At 27.5% G+C, this 22567-nt stretch overlaps 1 protein-coding gene across 1 annotated transcript in view; it reads right to left on the bottom strand.

Moving 5' to 3' along the window:
• Positions 1 to 2891: 2891 nt before the first annotated feature.
• Positions 2892 to 22567, bottom strand: part of LOC107166658 (uncharacterized) — a 48852-nt gene continuing 29176 nt past the window's right edge. Inside the window, exons 2-6 of the mRNA XM_015515416.2 lie at positions 18301 to 18512; positions 16759 to 16894; positions 15094 to 15227; positions 7411 to 7654; positions 2892 to 3694 (exon numbers count right to left, since the gene is read on the bottom strand). Coding sequence (XP_015370902.1) covers positions 3594 to 3694; positions 7411 to 7654; positions 15094 to 15227; positions 16759 to 16894; positions 18301 to 18512 — 827 coding nt within the window. The 3' untranslated portion in view covers positions 2892 to 3593. The remainder of the gene's footprint in view (positions 3695 to 7410; positions 7655 to 15093; positions 15228 to 16758; positions 16895 to 18300; positions 18513 to 22567) is intronic.

Below are 22567 nucleotides of genomic sequence, written 5' to 3'. Positions count from 1 at the left end.
TATCTGTTTATACCTTTTATTGTTAACATTATTATATCAGTTCATTGTTACTTAATTATAGTCAATTACGTCTCGGTGTAACTATCACTAATGTACATATTATACTAGATAGCAAATTCATCATACTATTTAAATTTTATATAAATTAATAATCATGTTAAAATTGTTAAAAATGTACCATCCATTTTAATATCAATAGATGTAGATAGCCAAGGATAGGAACATCTTATTATATCTAATTAAAAAAAAAAAAAAAAAAAAAAACATTTTTAACTAGCTTTATACATTATAATTAAAAATATTTTATGAAAAATATCATAATTATTTAGATCAAATCATGCATTTTTTTTTGGTTATACATCGTCTGAAATACGTTTAACATATAAAATATCATCATGTCATAAAATTATTATTCGTATCCTTTTAGGGTTGGGTTGGAATACATTTAGTGGAACAAGAACGAACAATTTTTAATTATCGGAATACCTAGTTAGTAGTTACCTGTTTGGTGATATGCTTGATGTTGTATTACGATTTTTGAACTTTCTTAACAATGTTATCACTGCTCCGACTTTTGAAGAAAACAATTTTGATATTACTGAAAAGAAATTACCCAATCGATGGACAGACGTCGCTATCTATAACCATAATTTGATTGGGAAAAATTTTATTTGATTGTGTGACATATAATTTTAGATCATACACTATGGATAGAGCCATAGCGTATTATACCAATACAAAATAATGAAGCCGATATTAGCAACGAGTCACTGAATTAGATGTTCGATATGCGCATGTGCGATGTAATTTGTAGTTTAATTATCCTTATGTTATATTGTTATATTTTAACTTTGAATACGGCCTATGGATAATATTATGCAACATAATAAATTACGCATACACATAACGAACACCTTAAACAGAGACTCGTCGCTAATATCGACTTCAAAATAATACGTTGTAGCTCCATCCATAGTATACGATTAAAGCATTCAATATACTTAATAACTTAATAAAGTTAAAATTTCACGAAATAGAAAAAAATTTTTTGCAGTTAATGAAACAAATTTATTAAGTAGATATTTTTCATGAAACTAACGTTTATATGTCATCCTGTAATTTTTTTTAATATATGATTAACATTTTATCTGCACGACAAAAGCTTCAAAAATTATATTTTACGGTAATTTTCATAAACAAATTTATGAATAAAATATTATTATTTTATTATCCTTGATTTATTTGACAGAACATGCTTCCCAACGTATTAAATTTAAATATCACACATTTAATTTAGTATCCGTAATTCATACATTCGTGGGTTATTAGATATTTTTCCAAAAATTATACCTAATTTTAAATTAGTACTTTTTTATGGTATTTTTAGACTATTTATTTTGTTTGTATAATTAAATTTTATCATAAAGCCTGGTATTAAAATTTAAAATATGAAGTTTTTATTTTATTTGAAAACATATACAGTTACATTTGAAAGATATTATAATTATACACATTTTATAAAATGAATTAAATTATCACATAAAGCCATGAAAACTATCAGTGTTGATCTGTGCGTTAGAATATTTAAAACGTCTATTTTAAGAAAAAATATAACTTCATCTCATGAAAATGTGTTAACTCGTGTTTTTCTTAGCGTTTAAAGCGATTTTACTAAGTGGGTAAGCCATATAGAATATATATAAATATATTATATAATTTAATGCTGGATATAATGTTGTATTGTCGTACACCGTGGCAGTGTTTAATAAAATATTATGTAGAATATTATTTTTATAGTTGACCGGTGGTAGCGGCGTATCGCAAAGTGTATTGAACTTTGAGTTTTAAGAAACTATAAAAATTATATAATCAAAAACTGTTAAATAATTTCAACGATTTATCGTTATTTCTTTTATTATATTGCCAGTTTAATCTGGGTCACCTTTTATAATATTTATAATACAATATTTTAATCCAAGCATTTCAAGAATTTACTTTCTGATAGTTTTTGACTCACCTCAGCATTATGAAATTTTTATATCAATCTTATTGTCTTTTTTTTGTCCAAAAATATATTTATATTATTTAATTAGATACAAGGTACTTTATTTCATATGTCTGTAGATATTTAATAGGTATTTGATACATTGAAGATTTAATCAAACTTGTAAATATGTGAAATTCTGATAATCTAAATAATGAATAAACATTATAATCCGATAAAAATCATAAAGAATGCTATATTTTCAATTTATGTTTAGTGATTTTAACAAAATATTTTTTTGTGAATTTATCAAATTGCTTATGAATTTACTTTTTTCATTTTTGTATAATAAACAAATACATACATCTATATTTGTTATTACAGCAAGTGTATCTTAGGTTAAATATTTTTTCCTGAAATTTATAATGTAAACGTCCCATATTAATTAAACGTATTAAATAAATTCCTTTATTAGCACTTTAATTCAATAAAAGTGTATTGCTATGAAGTTTTAGCCGATAAAGAATCCTCCTATATGACAATGCACTGACCAGTTTAATTGCATTTAAAAAATGTAGAACAATTATATTCTTTCAAGAAATCAAGATTGTACTTCAATAGTAATATTAATATGGTATATATTGTATCGATCAACATTAATAAATATAAATAATATATTCTACCACATTTATACTACTATTATACTAGAACACGAGTATACAGTATAAAACCAAAAAAAAAAAATGTATATTAAATTGTGGATATTTGTTCAGTTATAAATACTTGAACTCTTTTTAAAAAAGTAATAATTGTAACGCCATTACAGACGTTTTTCCTTCAGTCAAGTTTGACAGTTTATGTACACAACTACTTGCATGGTATATAGACGACATAGTATGATACATAATTAAAAATCATCAATTAGTTTTTATTTCAGAAAAAAATTTTTAATAAAACACAAACATTAAATAATTTGCTCGTATATATTATATATAATATATATTGTTCACAATTAAAAGGTTTTGGAAAATACAATATAGCGGTTAAATCCTATATTAAATGTATAAATCATAATATATTTTAATGTTTTTGTGATCACGTATTATTATGTTTATATCGTATATTGCGTGGTGTAAAGAAAGTTATCTCATTTTCTTATTTAATTTTTGTTATCGATAATGGGTGTAAGTGGGTGGTTACTGACAGGGTAGTGGAGGGGAGGTGACAGCTCGCTATTGCCTTGGCACTTGGCATTGCTGTAGTTCAGTCACGCTGCGAAATAGAAGAAAACATTTTAAACGAATAATTAATATAAATTCGATTGGTACGGTTAAATAGAATCGAGACCTATTCACGATCTATTCTCGGCATCCACTCCGATACAAACATAATAACATCACAAACGATCGACCATGTTACATTACCATATATGTTGAATATACCGTATATTATATTCATAATATAATATATTACAATCATAATTTATAAAATTATTACTCTTGTAAAATACTTATCAAATATGACGACGATGACCGTCTATAATAACATGACGTAACAATAATAATAATTATGTCTGAGTGTTTGGCTATTGTGTATGATAATCGTAAAGCTATCTTAAAAGAGATAGTGTTATTCGATTGGCTACAAAGGCGACCAATACAAACACACATCCGGTACCGAAACGATCAGCTGAACTCGCTTGTGGTCCACCTAGAAACGTTTCACAGAGTGTAAATACATGCACATATAAAATAATAAAAACGCAAATTTATAAATCGGCAAAGGTTATCAATTTAATTAAGTAATTGATACCCTCAATACTATGGACTTATAAAGTAATATCGAGTATGGGAATCAAGATTATTACAATTTTAATACAGGTATATTATCATTACGTGATCACATGTTGCTACGAAGGTAAGATAATCAGTGTAAAAAAGATAAGAAAACTCGATGTTTTCGAATGTGGCTCTATTTAAAAACTAATAGTTCAGTATCGAGTTAAAATTAGTTGGTAAAAAATGATAGGACGTCTATCGCAGTACCACAATGCATAAAGAAAAGCGTCATAGAAAGCTGTATCAGAAGAAGAGGTCCAAGAAAAGAGTAAGACATTAAACATATCTTGAAAGACGCGGATAAAGATAATGATCTGGACTTAAAATTAACTTACTGAATAAAAGCTTTGAGAACTGTTGCAAACCAATCAAATAATCGAAGACATAAAGAACAATAAGGAGACACTGAGACACATTATAGCGGTTGATACATTAACTATTAAGTGTTGAACCTCAAGACTAAGGCAAGAGTTTTCAACGTTTATTGACCGACAGATCCGATTAAGATATAAAATATAACAACCTTAATTGTCAATAATTAGTTGATGTTAAAACAGATATATAATATTAGATATATTATACAGAATTAAATACCCGCTAACATTTAAAACACAATGTTATATTTATATGTATATTAAGAAATAAACAAAACAATATATCTCAATTGTGATGATTTTTTATAGTTGAATTGAACGATTTAATCAAATTCTGAAGCTTAGTGTGCCAAAAAAATTGTAAATAAAACAAAATATTCGTTAAATTGGGTCATAAATAAAAAGTATTAATAGCCAAAACATATTAATTAATTAATTTGAAAACAAAAAAAAGCAGGAAAGTGGATATCGATCTGCTGTACAGTAGAATACAAGTGGGTTACTGTGATGGATGGAATTAAATTTGAATCCAATGATATTATATCATTGTTACGAAAAACGATTCTGAGCGGAGACGGTTTATCTATTGTTTAGGATATATTATAGATTATTAATACTTATTAAAATATTTGACTTTCCATTGTAAATTAAAATTTTTTTTTTTTGATGAAGGTAGATAAAGTTATAAGGAATCTTGAATTAAATTTTCAATTCTTAGATTTAAAAAGAAATTTTTTCATGAAATTTTATCTAAGATAATTTTAACATTGCCGTTATTTTTACGTATTTAGTAAAGATTTGAACATTAAATGCTTATAAAAAAAATCTTGACTATTTTTCAACTGCTATTGAAACAATATTTTGGAAGTCTTATATTTAGTTTTGAAGCTTTTCGATCCAATCAATAAAATATTATTGACATTAATAGAAAAAAAAGCGGGTTAGTCGTGTATGTCGCTCTGCTGTACAGTAGGTTACAAGGGGGTTACTGTAATGGATGGAATTAAATTTGAATCCAATGATATTATATCATTGTATATGAAAAACGATTCTGGGCGAAGACGATTTATTTGTCTAGGATATAGATTATTAAAAATTTTCAAATCTTAGATTTAAAAAGAAATTTTTTTATGAATTTCTAGCTTAAAATAATTTCTGTATTTTCGTGATTTTTACATATGTTGTCAAAACTCAAACTTTGAATGCTTAAAAAAAAATTGTGACTATGTATTCCTTTTATTTTGCAACTGCTATTGTAAAAATATGTTAGGCGCCTTGTATTATATTTTCAAATCTTAGAATTAAAAAGGAAAACTTTTATGAATTTCTATCTAAGATAATTTGAACATTGCCGTAATTTTTACGTATTTAGTCAAAATTTGAACTTTAAATGCTTATAAAAAAAAATTGTGACTATATATTTCTTTTATTTTTCAATTGCTATTGTAAAAATATATAATGAGCCTTGTATTAAATGTTCAAGCTTTTCTACCGAACAAATAAATTTTTATCGATATTTATAGAAAAAAAAACTAAAAAAGTTGAAAAATTAAAATGTCAGTAAACAGCTCAAAACAAATCTAAATATTTTGAAAATTTTATCAAATATATTAAACGCCTATATAAACATTCAGTCAAATTTTCAAGTATCTGCGGTAATTTGTTTTAGAGTTGCACCAAAATAAGGAAATCGCTAAAAGTGAAAAACCAATGTTGTAAAAATTTAAATTTCAAATGCTCATAAAAATTTAATTTGAATTTCCGGTGGAATTTTTATTTTTGATAAAGATTGAAAAACTTGTAAGGAATCTTGTATTAAATTTTTTATGAATTTCTACCTTAAAATAATTTGTGAATTTTCGACATTTTTACGTATTTTGTCAAAATTCAAACTTTGAATGCTTATAAAAAAAATTGTGACTACGAATTTCTTTTATTTTTCAACTGCTATTGTAACAATATGTTAAGAGCCTTGTATTAAATTTTCAAGCTTTTCTGCCTAACAAATACATTTTTATCGATATTAATTTAAAAAAAACTAATAATGATCGAAAATTTGAAATGCCTATGAATAGTTCAATATACTTATATAAACATTCGGTGAAAATTTCATGTATCTATGGTTATTTGTTTTAATATTTCATCAAAAACCAAAATCGATTTAGTTGAAAAATGAGTGTGCGTAAAATTTCCCGTTTTTCCCTTAATTTTTACTTTGTTTTTCTCGATTATTTAGAAAAGTATTAAGAATTTTTTACTTTTGACCCCCCAAAGTACCAACTAGATTCACTTTCTGATCGAACGAGATACTGAAGTCAAAAATCGAAGCATTTTTACTGCCCCAAAACGTGATGACAGACACAAAAAAAACACTTATCATGGTAAAATCAATACATTCATCGCTTCGCTCAGAATCTAAAAAATTAAAAAAGTGGAAAAATTGAATTGTCATTATACAAATCAAAACTTATCAAAATATTTTTTAAATTTTATTAAATATAGAAAATACTTTTTTAAACATTTGGTGAAAATTTCATGTATCTATGGTCATTTTTTTTGAAGTTACATCAAAAAAACAAAATTGATTTTGTCAAAAACTGATTGACGATTGTGCGTAAAAAATTCCTGTTTTTTCCTTAATTTTTAGTTTGTTTATCTCGGTTATTTAGAAAAATAGTTTTAATACTAAACACTTTTTAGTTTTTACCCCCCCCCCCTACCAAGTACCACCTAGATTCACTTTCTGATCTAACAAGGTACTGAAGTCGAAAATTGAAGCATTTTTACTGTCCCAAAAAATGATGACAGACACACAAGAAAGAAAACACATCATGGTAAAAACAATACATTTCTCGCGCGGCTCAGAATCTAAAAATCAGAACCACACCAAAAATCCCATATAACTCGACTGAAGACTACAAGATCTATGGACCACAGGTTTATGAACACCAAACTCGATGTGTATTTTATCCCATAAATATGTTTTAAAAATGTATACGTCCATATCAAATATTCGATTCGTGTCAATTATTAGAATTCAAATCGTTGGTATCAGTATATTATTATCATGACGATTAACGCTGCCTATGCAATACATCTAATTTAGCGTATTCATTTAAGGATTTGATTTAAAAACTAGTATTTGATTATCGACAACCAATACAACAGAATTTCAGCACTCAGATTGTGTAGTGGTTAAGTGTATATCACTTACCCGATCTCAGCACAGTAGTGGGGCTGATCATCTGGGCCAGTCTGGGTGAGTCATCCATCAGCTCAATAACTGAGTACTTTTTGTACAACAGAAATTGATTGGACTCGCAGCGGACCGTCATACGGCCACCCGGGAAGTACGCAGCATGGGTCGTCAGCTCCAGACGTGATTTGCTGGTCAACAACCCGTCATCTTCGGTTGTAATCCAAGCCGTCGTCTTTGCGTATTTCGTCGAATTCGTCACCTGTAACAAAATCACAATTCAATATATATTTTCATAGTTATTATTTTTTTTAATGTAATCGATTTCACAATATTGTCACATTTTCGTTATTGTTAACACATTTCATCGCCGTTTAAATATCTTGATAATGTATTATATGGTGAAATATATAGTAAAATAAAAAAAGTTAAATTATCACTCGTCATCGTGATTTTCAAAAAAAAAGTCGTTAATCGTTTTATGACTCTTGTGGGATGAAGTTAATAAAAAAAGTCTGTGCACTTATGTGAAAATATATAACGCATATAATCAAAATCAGCTACTTTATATACAAGTATAAGCGAAGATTAGGGTGCAAAACAGTCATAATTCACACAGAACGAAAACTTACGAAAACGAAATACTTCAAGTACCTAAAGCAAACCTTTTGTAGTTTCGGATTATGAAATTTCAAAAAATATTACGAACCAACGGTTAACGATAAACCAACTTAAATATCAATTAACATAAACTAGTAGAAAAAAATTATTTATAATTTACGAAAAAAATAACCAAAACTAAGCAGAGCAGAAAGATACGTAAACGAATAGTTGAGCCTCGAGATGAATAAATCAATTTTTATATAGTAATTCGTATTAGGAAATGATTATGGTAAAAGTTTAAATTTTTTTCATAAAATGTGTCAAAGGTGGTGCCATTTTCTGTTCAGAAAGCTTCAAACAGAATTTGTTAACAATATTATAATTAAGCAGTTTCTTTGATACACATATAATGCAGAAAATTGAACTTTGCTATTAAATTTCAAACTCAATATTCTTTTTCGAATTATAGGCAGTACTTTTGAGAAGATAATAAGAAAAATAAAATCTCGATTATTCGGAACTCGTGCGATTCAAATAAGTGGTTAAATCGTTTTAAGGTGTTTACTTAATGTAATCGAATTTTGATAAAAGCAATCGTTTTTAAAAAAATTTAATCAGTAAATCCTTCTCATGTATTTAAATCACGTTTTGGACATAGCTATTATATCTTAATATTATATGCATAGTAATTATTTTGTAGGTAAATAGTAGTCGTACGATCATTTGGCTCACTTGTCTTACAGAGATGGATATTTTTTTTTTATTTTAATCGAATGCAATTGTCAGTTTTATAATTACTTAAATAGACGTTAAATCTAACTGTTGATCTCAATTATAAATTATGTTGTGATCCTATCTGTAATGTCTTATAATATATCATATTATGCAAAGTATACAGTCAATCGTATCGATATAATCGGTATATGTGTACAAAACTCTAATGAAATAATTTTGTTGAATCTCATTAAATATTTACTCGTATTACTTTTAAATACATTTTAATTGAAATTTTAAAATTCGTAAATCGTATAAATAAACTTCAACATTGTAGTATTTTTCTTAGAATACTTCTATTTATTGGTTAGATTTTTACAAATAAATGTGTACTTTTCACTATTTATCATTAAAAAAAGTAATTTCAGTTTGAAAGTTAGAACAACATTTTGAAATTTAGCGATAAGATAAAAATGTAATTTTGTATTTGATATTTGATAAGTTTAACATATAATATGGTTCCCTTCATCATGAAATGAACAATGTACAAAATTTAATGATGACTTAAGAACTGTGTTTTGTGTTTATTGCTTGATAACTAAATACTTAATAAAAATAGACTATAAGCATTTGTTTCATCACAATTCTAAAACAAAGAAATATTATATACGAATACAATAAAACAATGTTACAAAACGTGTATAACACAGTAAAATATATAATATAATTTAGTTCTAGTATCTAGCGTGATAGTGACGATGAATATTGATTACACGAATTTCGAAGTGCATGTGTATATAATATACTGTTTTAGGATTATTATTATTGTAATGTGTGTTTGCGCTCACATTAGAATAACAATTAGTTCGTGGGATCAAAAAAAAAAATCGCTTAAAAAATATTCCACGACTCGTATACTATAATATACGCGCGTGTACACGATAATAATAATAATAAAAAAAATATGAATGCGTTTTCACACAAAAACGTTTCGTATAATATTTAAGCCCCCATTATTATTATATTATTCGAGAATATTTTTTATGATTCACGATAGGAAGAAAAAAAAACATAAAAAATACTATTATTATGTCCCCGTAATACGCGTGTATATCGCAGTTATGGGTAATTTATTCCGAAATGTTGTACAATGGTTTGTCCGGGTATCCCGAGCGTTGCGCAAGCTTTTTCTCTTTTCAGCGTAATGACTTCCTTCAATTGCGACGAACATGATAATATTATTATATTATATACATAATACACGTACAACATACCTACATATAATATTATATACGTACCTATATAATATATTATACATACATTATGTAATCCGCACACTGTCTTGCGGGCAGTTTTAATCAAAAGTCTATGATTTTTTCATACGAAAAACACTTGTTTATATTAATGAAGTGCGTAATATAGTTGGAACGTATATTATAATGGTACGTGTTGTGTTACGACCGGTAGGGAAAATTTCGAGTCTTTTAACCCACGTTATAATTTTATATATTAGACACACAAAATCATAATATATTATTATTATTATGAAGACGGAAATGCATAACGACAATACTACATATTGTATGTTATAAAAGCATGTGTCTTACATCGTATAATAACAATAACCGTATAGGTTCAGCGATAATTTTGTATACGGATAAAATGCATTTTTGAGGATGTCGAGCGCGTTTACTATATTGTATAATTAAATTATCATCAGGCCACAAAAGGTTTTGTTTGACTAGATACTTTGACATTACAGCTAGCTCAATTTTTAAAGTACTAAGGATAATTAACAATTGGTAATTTTAAGACTACAATAATATTCTGAAATTTATATATTTACAATAGTGTAACTTTAAGTAACTGGAGTCGAAGAGTGATCTGGAAGAAACACATGTGTAGGGAGAAGATTTGGATGTTGAGAGGTGGCTTAGTGTAGGAGGTCGTGAGGACGACCTCGTTTTAATCGACGATGAGTTGGGTGAGTGAGGAGGTTATAGTGAATTGCACCTGATGAGTTTGGAAGAGAGTAGTGGAAATTTTTTGCTAATGTATTAATATGAAATTGGATATCTTGGATTTGAAAGTCTTTGTGGAGATTTGCATTTCTGACAAACCATGGAGCATTTGCAATTATTCTGAGGACTTTGTTTTGGACAATTTTCATTTTTTTGATGTGCGAGGATGCACAATTACCCCATACCGGGCAAGCGTAGGTAAGAAATTGGCGTATAATTTGTTTATAAATTAGGAGAGAGCATTTTTTTTGTATAGTTAAATTTTTGTTCAAGATGGGATATAAAGCATTGAGATGCGCTGGTAAGCTTGCTGGACTTTGGATGAAATATGGGGCCGCCACGTGAGTCGTTTGTCAAGAGTTACACCGAGATATTTAACCGTCGGTTGCCAGGGTATATTTTCACTGTCAAATTTTAGTTGTGGGGGAGTAATATAGCGACGTAGACTAAAAATAACTCCTATGCTCTTCAAGGCGTTGATTACAAAGGCTTTGATAGTTTGATTAATTAATTATTAATACCAGTTGTCGATTAAATAATGTTTTATTAAAAACCACATCTTAAAGTTTAGATAAGTGGATCCACAACTTTTGGACGGATCCAATTTGAAGAGTATTGAGTTTACGCTCATGTAAACTTTAAATACTCGTATATGAGTAAAATGATAACTTGGTAGTTGGTATCTAATATATTTAAAAAACATCAACATGCTTATCTGTTTACGAAATAAAATATAATTGTCTCATCGAGCTGAATAAAAGATTAATTTACCTGACAAATGAAAATCTGCAAGGATAATAAATACTGAACAATCAAAATTAAACAACACAAATCAGAAAATACATACATTAAAATTGAAAAAAAGAGCAATTTTATGCTCCTCAGAAGTCAAATTTTTCACACTTGTTGTTCTGAAATTTGGTTTATAGATAATTTTTTACCCAATGTTGTGCGACATATACAGTGTGATCACGATAAGTGGAAACACTCAATAACTATGTGCAGGCTTCATATATTTCAATTCTGCTTTTTCGGCTAACTAATAAACATTATTATACACATTTTCAAATAATTAGACTATTTTTTTGACACTTAACTGTGCGCATGCGCACAATAACTTTTTTTTAAATGGCATGATCCATTTTTGACCACAAATTATTTTTTTTGGTATTTTTTTATGAATTTTAGTGGTTGAATTTCTTTTCTAAGTCAAAAAATGACTGAGTTACAGCAATTTGATTTTACGTTATTACAATAGGTAAACAGGTATTTCATTAATTGGATTAGTTATTTTTATTTTTTTATTATTAACTAAGTATTTTATAATCTGTTATACCCGTGCAAATAACGTAAAATCAAATTGCTGTAACTCGGTCATTTTTTGACTTAGAAAAGAAATTCAACCACTAAAATGCATAAAAAAATACCAAAATAAATAATTTGTGGTCAAAAATGGATCATGCCATTTAAAAAAAAAAGTTATTGTGCGCATGCGCAAAGTTAAGTGTCAAAAAAATAGTCTAATTATTTGAAAATGTGTATAATAATGTTTATTAGTTAGCCGAAAAAGCAGAATTGAAATATATGAAGCCTGCACATAGTTATTGAGTGTTTCCACTTATCGTGATCACACTGTATATATAGGTTTTGCATATTCATAATTATCTAGTAGAACCGCTGACGCTATGGAATTTTGTTAGTGGTTTCATTTTATGATGTAAATATAACTTAAGACCCACTAAGAAAGGATTGTCCAAAATGTTCATTTTGAAAAGGTCTTCAGACAAGAATTTCGAGATTTACAGTTAAAATTAAATTATTTATGTGATAAGTTCTCATAGGTTACAAGTTAAAAATCAGTATTTTTTTTTTATATAATATAGAAATGGTTGGCATTTGTGACTCGGAGATATTAAGTACAAGCATGAATTAAATCAAAATGCTATAAAGTTTGAGTCCTGTAGAGAAACAGTTAGTACCTTAGTACCTATGTATGTTATATTAAAGTAAAATCTCTTTTTAAGGAGCCCCTAATAGGACAAAAATCTCTATAAAACGGAGTATAAAAACAGCCTCTTATAACCTTCATTTCGCATATTTTAGTCTCCCTTTAAACGAAACTCTTTTATAAAAGAAAAATCAGTCGGCATCGAGTGATTTTTCATAAAAAGATTTTACTGCATTTGAGCAAATGGGGCGCAGCCGCGCAGGTGAGTTTTACGTAATAATAATAATACGTAGCGGATATGGATGAGTTGCTGTGTTGTTCCGGCAACGTATCGACGTGTTAAATATCTACTTGTGGACTCGACTGAATGCAATCGAACAAGAAATGATTTATTAAGCACAACAGGATACCGGAAGCGAACGTCCCGCCCCTGCGTGCGTTTTCACTTGTAAAACGTGTTAAACGGCGATGGTGTTAGATATTAAGTATTGCGTTATTATTATTAAGGACTGAAATATGTTATATTTGAGAAATTTCGACGAATAAAACACAATTTTTCGTTTATTTTTTTTTTTTTTTTCTAGGAAACGCTACTGAGGATTGGTAGATATTCTTTAGAAATGCGTACTTATACAATATGATATTTCGTTAAAACACAATAATTATAACAGTAGTTTATTATAAAATTTTTATAGTTACTACTGTTGAATAAACAAATAATTGTGTACCTAACGGTTTTATTGAACGAAAATGTATATTAATAAATAAGTATTCAAAATTAGGTACTAAAATATAAAGTTCTTCAAAATTGTTTTTAAAATGAACCTGATTAGACTTATAGTATGTTCATTGGACAGTAAAAAAATTCGTTTTGAAACCGAGAATTTATCACGCTCACTGAACGAACTTTCTTAACTTATTTAAATTTTATAAATAATGCATGAATAGGACATAACAAAATCACTTAGATTTTTTTTTTTGATTCTCCATTGAAATTATGATTGAAAATTTTCCGTAATTGTATCTAATAAAGTAATTAAACAAGAAAATTAGTTCACAATTTGTGAATACTATTTACATTAGGTTCCTGTTTAAGCTGTTTGATGATGTTTTATAATTTTTTATTATTTTTATTAATTACTACTATTAACATTTAGTGTGAACCAGGGTTCTAAAACAATAGACGATGAACAATAGATTGTGGTAAAAAAATTGTTTTTGGTGATTTTAAAATTGTACAAAAATTGGTAATTATTTCATACCTAATTAAAATTTTTATCGTAAATATCTTGTTTTTGTTATTTTGAATTCAAAGATAATATATAAGTTGTAAATTATTTTGTAGATGTATTTATGTGAATATTTTCGAGTTTTTGTACTTTCATCTTTTTTTATAAAAAAAAAAGGTTAATATTGTATATCAATTAAAAACCGACGGGCATTTTGCGAGGGGTGACATTGAATTTGATTAATCGTTTTAACACTTAACTGTCACATTTTACATGGTTGACAATTACCCTGAATCCTCCATACAGACCTAAAAACATTTAAACTACCAAACATAATGATATTAATAATAAATTATGATATTAATATAATTAATATAATAATTATAAATAATATGTCACATTAATTATATAATTTCAGAAGTTTTGAACTAATGAAGTATCGGTCAGGTTATCATCGAAGTAGGAATCATGAATGAAAGCCATTATGATTTTTTTTTTACTTTGTTTTTGACGTTCAGTATAATTATTATTTATTCGGTTGTACCTTGAAGGTTATACTTTTGTTTAATAGCTCGATATAATGATATTTGTATTTAAAAAGAATTTGAAATAGAAAAAAAATATTTAAAAATTAAAAATAAAGCAATCAAAAAAATTATTCAATAAAATAATTTGTGTTTAATACAAAAAAAAATATATATATATGTATAGGTATACATCAAAAATTAAAAAATGCAGAATTAAATCATACAAAATAGGTAGATACTTTAAAAAGTACAACGCTTGGACGTTATTTTTTCCAAGTTTTTTTTCTTCATAAATAGTAATTTTACTGTACATAGGTTAAAAAACTAACAATTTTAAATAACTTTAAATAAATAAATTAATGTCTATAAAAATCCCAGTGTACTAGGATATTTCTACTTGTGATCTCCCAAATTACAAATTAAATACATTTTGTTACTAGAAATAAGTTATAATATAATGAAAACAAAAATACACATTATTATAAACCAACCCATATATCCCACAATATTCGAAAAGTATGCGATTCTATAGAATATCGATTATTTACAACTAAACTTTAAATTATACAGTGTTGGTATATACATATTATTATATCCATTCAAAATAACCGCGCCTTTTAAAAAATATATGAGTTGATATTGTATTAGGTTTCACTCACCTTTTTATCGTTTATGAACCACGTGAGATTGGTGGCTGGAAACGCCGAATAAGAAGTGCAATTTATGTTTACAGGTTCGTCCTTGATGTACTTGAGCTTACCGGCAAACATAAGTGGCGGTGTCTTTGGTTCTTCTGTAAAAAACAAAAAAACCAAAAAACCATGACGTTTATTGCAAAATGTATTTAAAATTGTCGAGTTGTCAACATGATGCCTATTTAAACGTGATTATTTCTGTAATAATCATTATAAATTATAATTTAATCGTATTTTAATATTTTATGTAACAGACTAGCAGATATCGATACTTGATGAGTTATTGAACTATTTTTTTTCTTTACAATCAATTTACAATCTTTATCATTAATGATTAGATATCAAATTTGATACAACTCAGCGACGGTAGTAGCGTAAAACTAAGAAAAAAAAATTGTATGGTAGCCACTAACGTATAATTACAGGAATTCAAGTTATACCATTGAAGTACCAAGCTAATCTTTGTTAATCTATCGGCCAACTCTACAGGGCAAATGGCAGAACATATAAAGTCGTATAAGGTATCAATCGATCAGAAATATTGTGTAGATGAGAACAGAGGAACTCACAGGCAGATTGGCCAAATGGTTTATAAGTTATGACTTATAACTTACAACCAATAATGTTCAAGTATTTTTAAGACCAATTTCGCGTAAAATGTATGTACCCCAATCTGCCTCTTTACCTAACGTCCATCCCTCTTACTCTTATCACGGCGGTGGCGACGGCGACAACGACGTACGGCAATTGGCGGTCTCTCGGATGCTGGTCGCCGGAAATAGTAAAAAAAAGCTAATATCACACCAAAATAATTTAATGTAAAAAAAAAAAACTAAGTTAAAAAAAGATAAATTTAGTAATGATTAAATCTTTAAAAGACGTGATATAATATGGAAACTAAACAAAATGGCATTTTATAATATTAAAATATGACGACAAATAAGATAAATTGTAATGTTAAATATTTAGTCAATATAATATTGTTTATACATTATTAACCATAAAAATACTATAGGGGTTACTTATTTGTAATTTTTAGGCAGGTATACTTCTACATCCTGCCAAATAGTTAAACAATATGTTGACTAAGTATTTGACATTACAATTGATCTTATTTATCGTCATAGCCCATAGGTATTTGTAATATTATTAAATGGAATTTTGCTTAGTTTCCTTATTATATCACGTCTTTTAAAGATTTAATCATTACTAAATTTATTTATTTTTAACTTAGCTTTTTTTTTACACGATGTGTTTTTAGTATGATAAGAATATAAGTACGTCGAAAGTAACAAATATGACTGGCTTACATTATCTTGTTGAAAAAAGCCTCTCACTGATGACACTTCATAAGACTATAAAAGTTGTTGAACCAAAACATTAAAATAATTATTGTTAATATCCAGATTATAAAATACAGAGAAAAAAAAGATAAGAATTCTTCAACTTCAATATTTTAATAGTACTGGTTTAGAATTCTGAGAGTATTAAATAATATTTCTATTTATGTTTTGGTCACGATTCACGAGTTACACTGACATTTTACGGTTCCGACAACGGTATTTTCAGTATAACGGTACCAATCAGTAACAGTAATAATATAAATATTATAATATTATTAGTACTTACCAATTATAGTTATATACGACTCTTTGATTTGCGTGTGAAATAGTGGAGCGTCCGCGGAAATTTCGCATTTATAGTGTCCTGACATGTCCCGAGGTAGGTTAGTCAATGTTACTGAGTGGTCGTCTGACTCAGATATCTAAACACGCGTAAACAAAAAAAAACAAAAAAAATCTATTTATAAAATATTTTAACTTTCAGAACAGTTCATAGTAAAATTCTGCGTGTGAATGGACCAGATCAGCTACATAGTTAGTGCAGTAAACATTATTTATATCTGCACAAGAGACTTAGTAGGATGACGGTATAATGTACAATTCGCGAGGAGTGCATTCGTAATAAGCCACCTAATAAGGCATATAAATATCAAAGTATCCAGTGACGAAATGTCTATTGGAGTATAAAAGGAAACTTTTAGTTATGTTATATTATAACATAGTAGAACGGTACACATTGTAATAACAATTTTTAAGATCTTATAATTTTGGAAATCTATAAATTATAATGCAATTAAGGTATTGAAGTGTAATACATTTTTTACTGCACTATCGAATTTAATTAAGGGAACTGATTTTTTTCAAAGTAAAACAATATTATAATATATTATATAGTAGAGCACTTGTGATGGGTCAGTATATTTTTGTAATTGCTGCTCATCATCAATAATTTTTGTAGGTGTTAACGATATATTTGGAATGAAAAATATTGACGAGTTCACTGTGGATCGCGATAACAGTAGTCCGACGTCACTCCGATGATAAGGAATTTCTAAACAAAATTAACGGAAATTTCGTAAAGTTGTTATGTTACATATTATACGGTTTACCTATTTACAATTTTATTACCCACCGATGGAAAAAGGTCGAAGGTCTGGCGAATCCATTTAATTATAAACGTCAAAAGAAGCACAATAATGACTGCAGGAATTTCGTTTTTTGTGTTCAAAGATCCACAAACATTATTATGATCATACATGGAAAATAACCCAAAACAGTCGTAACTGAAGGTTCACGTATAAAGATCCTTGGGGGACTGTATATGAGATGGATAAACTTTGCAGTTATTTGCTTCGAGTCTAACATTCATTCCTCCGAAGGACTAAAGTTTTATTCGTTGCACGATATTATATAATTTACGATTATTCTACATAGATATATCAACTATAGTTATTGTTTGCGTTTATATAAAATATTTATTATTTATATACTATTCTGTAATATAAATGTGTGTGTGTCATATATAAGTAAACCAGCTGATTGATAGATCTGTGATTGATAATTTTTAGCCGATCTTTTTGAGGAAAAAAATACCTTTCAAAATTGTAAATTACTTAATTAATTCATCGAATTCATTGTATGCCATAGTAACATAATACGATATAATATATTTAAGTTTATTAATTACCTACACATTGGCTAAACTTATTTTAGTATCATATTTCTTTATAGGATTAATACCGTATGGTACAGTAAAACAGTTGTGACAAATATATAACATTGAGTATATTAGGTAACATAATCTATGTTGTAATATTATTATACTCACGTCAACCGATGTTGTACCGGACAGTGGGAAAACCCTAGTCGGTGGTGACTCTTTTGGCACGAATCTGTAGAACTCTTGGTCTCCAAAGTACCATTTTATTGAGTACAATGGCACCCCCTCGAGATCGTAGTCACAAGATAGCCGCAACAGCTCACCCGCTCGGATGGCTTCAGGATTCCAAATTCGGACGCCTTTTAAGCCGAACACCGCGTCTGAAAACGAAAAAATCACTGATGAAATATTTTTTCTAGATTATACTTTATCTTGATTATGCTGTAATAAGTAATATTGTGTAATATTTGGCTTAGGCATATTTAGTCGATTATCTAACCATAATGGTTATAAATAGTTATAAACCAAGTTAAGGGCTTTCTGCCACAAACAACCTTAAAATAAGTATGTATTTATGTCCTAAAATATATACAGTTGCTATAATGTAATTTTATTGAGCTATTATAAAAATTTCGATAAAAAAAAAATAATAATATTAAATTGTTATGTTTATTGAACATCGATATTATATTATGGTAGTGTACGGTACAAATTTACCGAACCGTTATAAATGGTTTTTTTTTCGAAATACAGTGTGATATGGATTCTTTGTAACTGCAATTTAACAAGCAAAAAATTCAAAAAATTTAAGATTATCATAATTTATTTTGAGGTAGGCAGGAATTTATTTAACCCACCTAATGATATATTATTATAGAAATCACAAAAAAAAAACAAACAAACATTTTGTCAAATTCAAATTAAACAAAAATCCTTTTTATTTATTTAATATCAATAATAAATTACAGGATTATATAATATTATAATACACATATTTTGATGGGAATACGTTTCCGAAAAAAAAAAACAAAGGTCCACAAAACAAAACAAATTCGATACAATATATAATATGCAATCGCGGCATGTACAACATATTATATAATATAATATATGTTTAAGGTTCATCGTATACTTCTGTATACCATAAATGTACGTATTGTTATTGTACACATTGTAATATCAAAACTTTGAAATATTAGTCGGTTGTTTATTATTATATCCGTATGCGTGTACATAATATACGTACCGTGAGTTACCGTGAGTAATATATCACACGCTTGTATCAACGGTTGTAGTATATGCTGAGTGATTATTTTATAGTAGAACATGTCGATAACCTTTATATTTAATTTAGAACCTGACAGTTAAGACAGGTTGTTTGAATTCACACATTCCGAATAAACTGCGATGGTATGTACATAATATAGGTACCTACTCGTAGATAATTTTCCTGATAATTCTTCTTTTGTTTAAATAATAAATCACGTGGTGCAAACAGTTTTATTGTGTATTCTTCTGGCTTGGATATTTTATAAGACTGACTTTCGCCCAGCAGTAGTAGTATTTATAATAACTACAATAATTTACATAAAAAAAGACGTGCACAATGTCAACCAAATTGTATTGTCTATTGGATACGTAAAAATGATTATAAAAAAGTAGAATTATTAAAATTAAACGTTGAACCATTTGTTTAATCGAAGTATAATACATATTATCCGCAACTATTGTATAGTGCATTATATGAAATTTTGCGTGTGTAGATGACAGCATTGATACTGCTATTGTTTGAATAACGTATTACAATATTATACAAATATTTTATTACCACAATTTTTCTCTAATTTAAGATATGGCAGTTGGTTCCTATAAGCGGTTCCGGAAGAATTTGGTAAACAATTTTAAGGCCAGTAAACTAAAAATCTAATAAAATTCAAATTACATACGTGAAAAAAATTTAACTGAAATTATAATTCTAGCTCTAAAGAGGCAAATAATGAAATAAAAAATATTCGACAGGGTATTGTTTTTAAAAAACAAAAAAGAATCTTTAAAAACAGTTTGTGATGAATTCAGCATTACAATATGGTGTATTTATGATAACTTTAAATTTGTTTGCAGTAAGATTTGAAATTTTGTAACATTTATTTACATTAAAATAATATTAAAACAGAAAATTAAAAAAAAAATGAATAATTTTAGTAAAAATATAATACATTTTACACTATAAGTTTTTTCTAGAAACATTGAATTATTGTTGCTGAAAGTTAAAAAAATGTCACAACAGAAAGTTGGTTCTTGATGTAGATAATATACCATGAAAAATTGAATTTGAGAAAAACTTCACAATATAAGATATACTCAGGCTATTTATTAAACTGTTTATAAGTAAAATTAAAATTCTGACAGTGATTAACATCGGTATAGTAATATTCGTGACACAGATTTTATATCACATTAATCTTCAGGAAAACAATAATGATGCAAGTGGTGCAATGAATAATTATTTATGGATTCAAGGGATATGATAAACCTGCAAAAGGGTATATTATAAGAGTCCTGGGAGGATGTGTTTTGTTCTGTAGGTACCTCAAACCCGTGGTATGGTAATATATTTTACAGATTATTCTACTTTATACACACTCATATCAATTGTGTCACGTGTGTATAGTGTATACAAATGGCCATCATTGACTATCATTCCTTATGTCTATGTAATTAAATTGTCATTATTGTTTTGGTTAGACAAAATATGTATGCAATGTAGATACCTATAGCAGTGATTTATTACGAATATTTCTTACGATAAAAATAAGAGAATACAAATACAACTCAACAATCTGAATATAATACAATAATACCGTAAATCTTTTTTTCCTTCAAAATATTATTTGAAAAAAAAATACTTAATATAATATATAGATATTTTTTGATTGTTTAAACGTTGAATAATTTATTTACATAAATACGGACAAAATTTATTAAATTCGAGATATCGTTTAATAGCCGCCTACACGTCGATGTACCGAAATTGCCTACACGAAGTGCCGTGAATAGAATATACACACGATCACAAATCATGGTCGTATTTCGTTTTTATAGTGCATACATTTAATGTAATAGATATTGTTATTATTTATGTAATATGAAACTCAATATATTAAAAATTTGCAATTTCGACTATAAATATTGTTTACAATAAATAAATAAATAAATATACAGTACAGTAGCTATATTAATAATGAAACACAGAAATAAGCTTAACTATGTATGTACAAATATAATTGCAAAAGTAAATAGCATATTATACAGAAAAAATATGGGTTTGCTAATTTATCAGGTGCGTCGTTTTGTCTTTAATATAGTAGTAAATGTAATTATTGCAATGAACAGGTAGTGTAAAAAGAATCGTGTGAAACGGGAAGAAATTTTAATATTTATTTAGGTGAGCAAAAAATAAGAGAAATCCATAGGTCCACAAATCAACCTACAAAAGCATACTAAGTTAACCTTTACTCTTCTATCAATATATCCAACGAGTGTTGAGATCAAGCTTATGCATGACTGAACATTGATCATTTGGATGATTGTGGACAGATTTTTGGATGAAGTACGTGTAATTTGAAATTGACTTTGTACATGATCTATATGGGAATAGTCAAGCTCTGTAAAAAATTCCGGTTGAACTGGCACATATTTCAAATATAACTTAACAACATAACAGTCAATGGCCTTTGATGAGGCAGTGGACTTCAGTTCTTTGAAAAAGCTCATAATATAGCCTAAAGAATCAGAACTCTACTACATATAAATTCAATATATCAGTGGGGGATCAATCTCTGAGTAAAGGTAACACCTAGACAATTTTGTAAATTAAAAAATTGGTATAACTGATTTTTACATTAAGCCATTTATGGCATATGTGTATCTTATAGAATACTGATATCTAGTAAAAAGATAAAGTATGACAGCTTTCTGTAATAAAAATTTGCAATTTAATTCAATCACGAATCACGAGAATTGAATTCGTTTATTATAGATATATTTTTAACTTCTTAAAAACATTGAATCTTTAGAAAATATAAGTTATTTATAAAGAAATTACAGAATTTTTATGCCGTGAAAAATTTGTTCAATCAAGGGGGATAGGTGCTTATAAGAAGTTACGCCAAAAATATTAGTTTATTTTTGATTTATAATACATAATGGTTTTAATAAAATTGTTGGTTGAGTAATATTATTTGTTAAGAAAAAAAAAACAAGTATATTGGTAATTTCCAATGTAAAATAAAAAATTCTAATGAAAAGTGAGTTTTTACCTAATTATTAACTTCAGACTAACCTGACTTGCATCATCCTCGAAATCATTACAACAACGTTTCATATTGAAGTTGGTTTATGAATAGAAAGTGGTCATAATATAATATCAATTTGC

Source organism: Diuraphis noxia, unplaced genomic scaffold (genome assembly GCF_037042655.1).
Source record: "Diuraphis noxia isolate RWA-SAM2 unplaced genomic scaffold, SU_Dnox_SAM2 contig0003, whole genome shotgun sequence".
NCBI classification, from domain to species: Eukaryota; Metazoa; Arthropoda; class Insecta; order Hemiptera; family Aphididae; genus Diuraphis; species Diuraphis noxia.
Note: the sequence above shows the minus strand (reverse complement) of the source record. Positions and strands in the feature narration are given on the sequence as shown.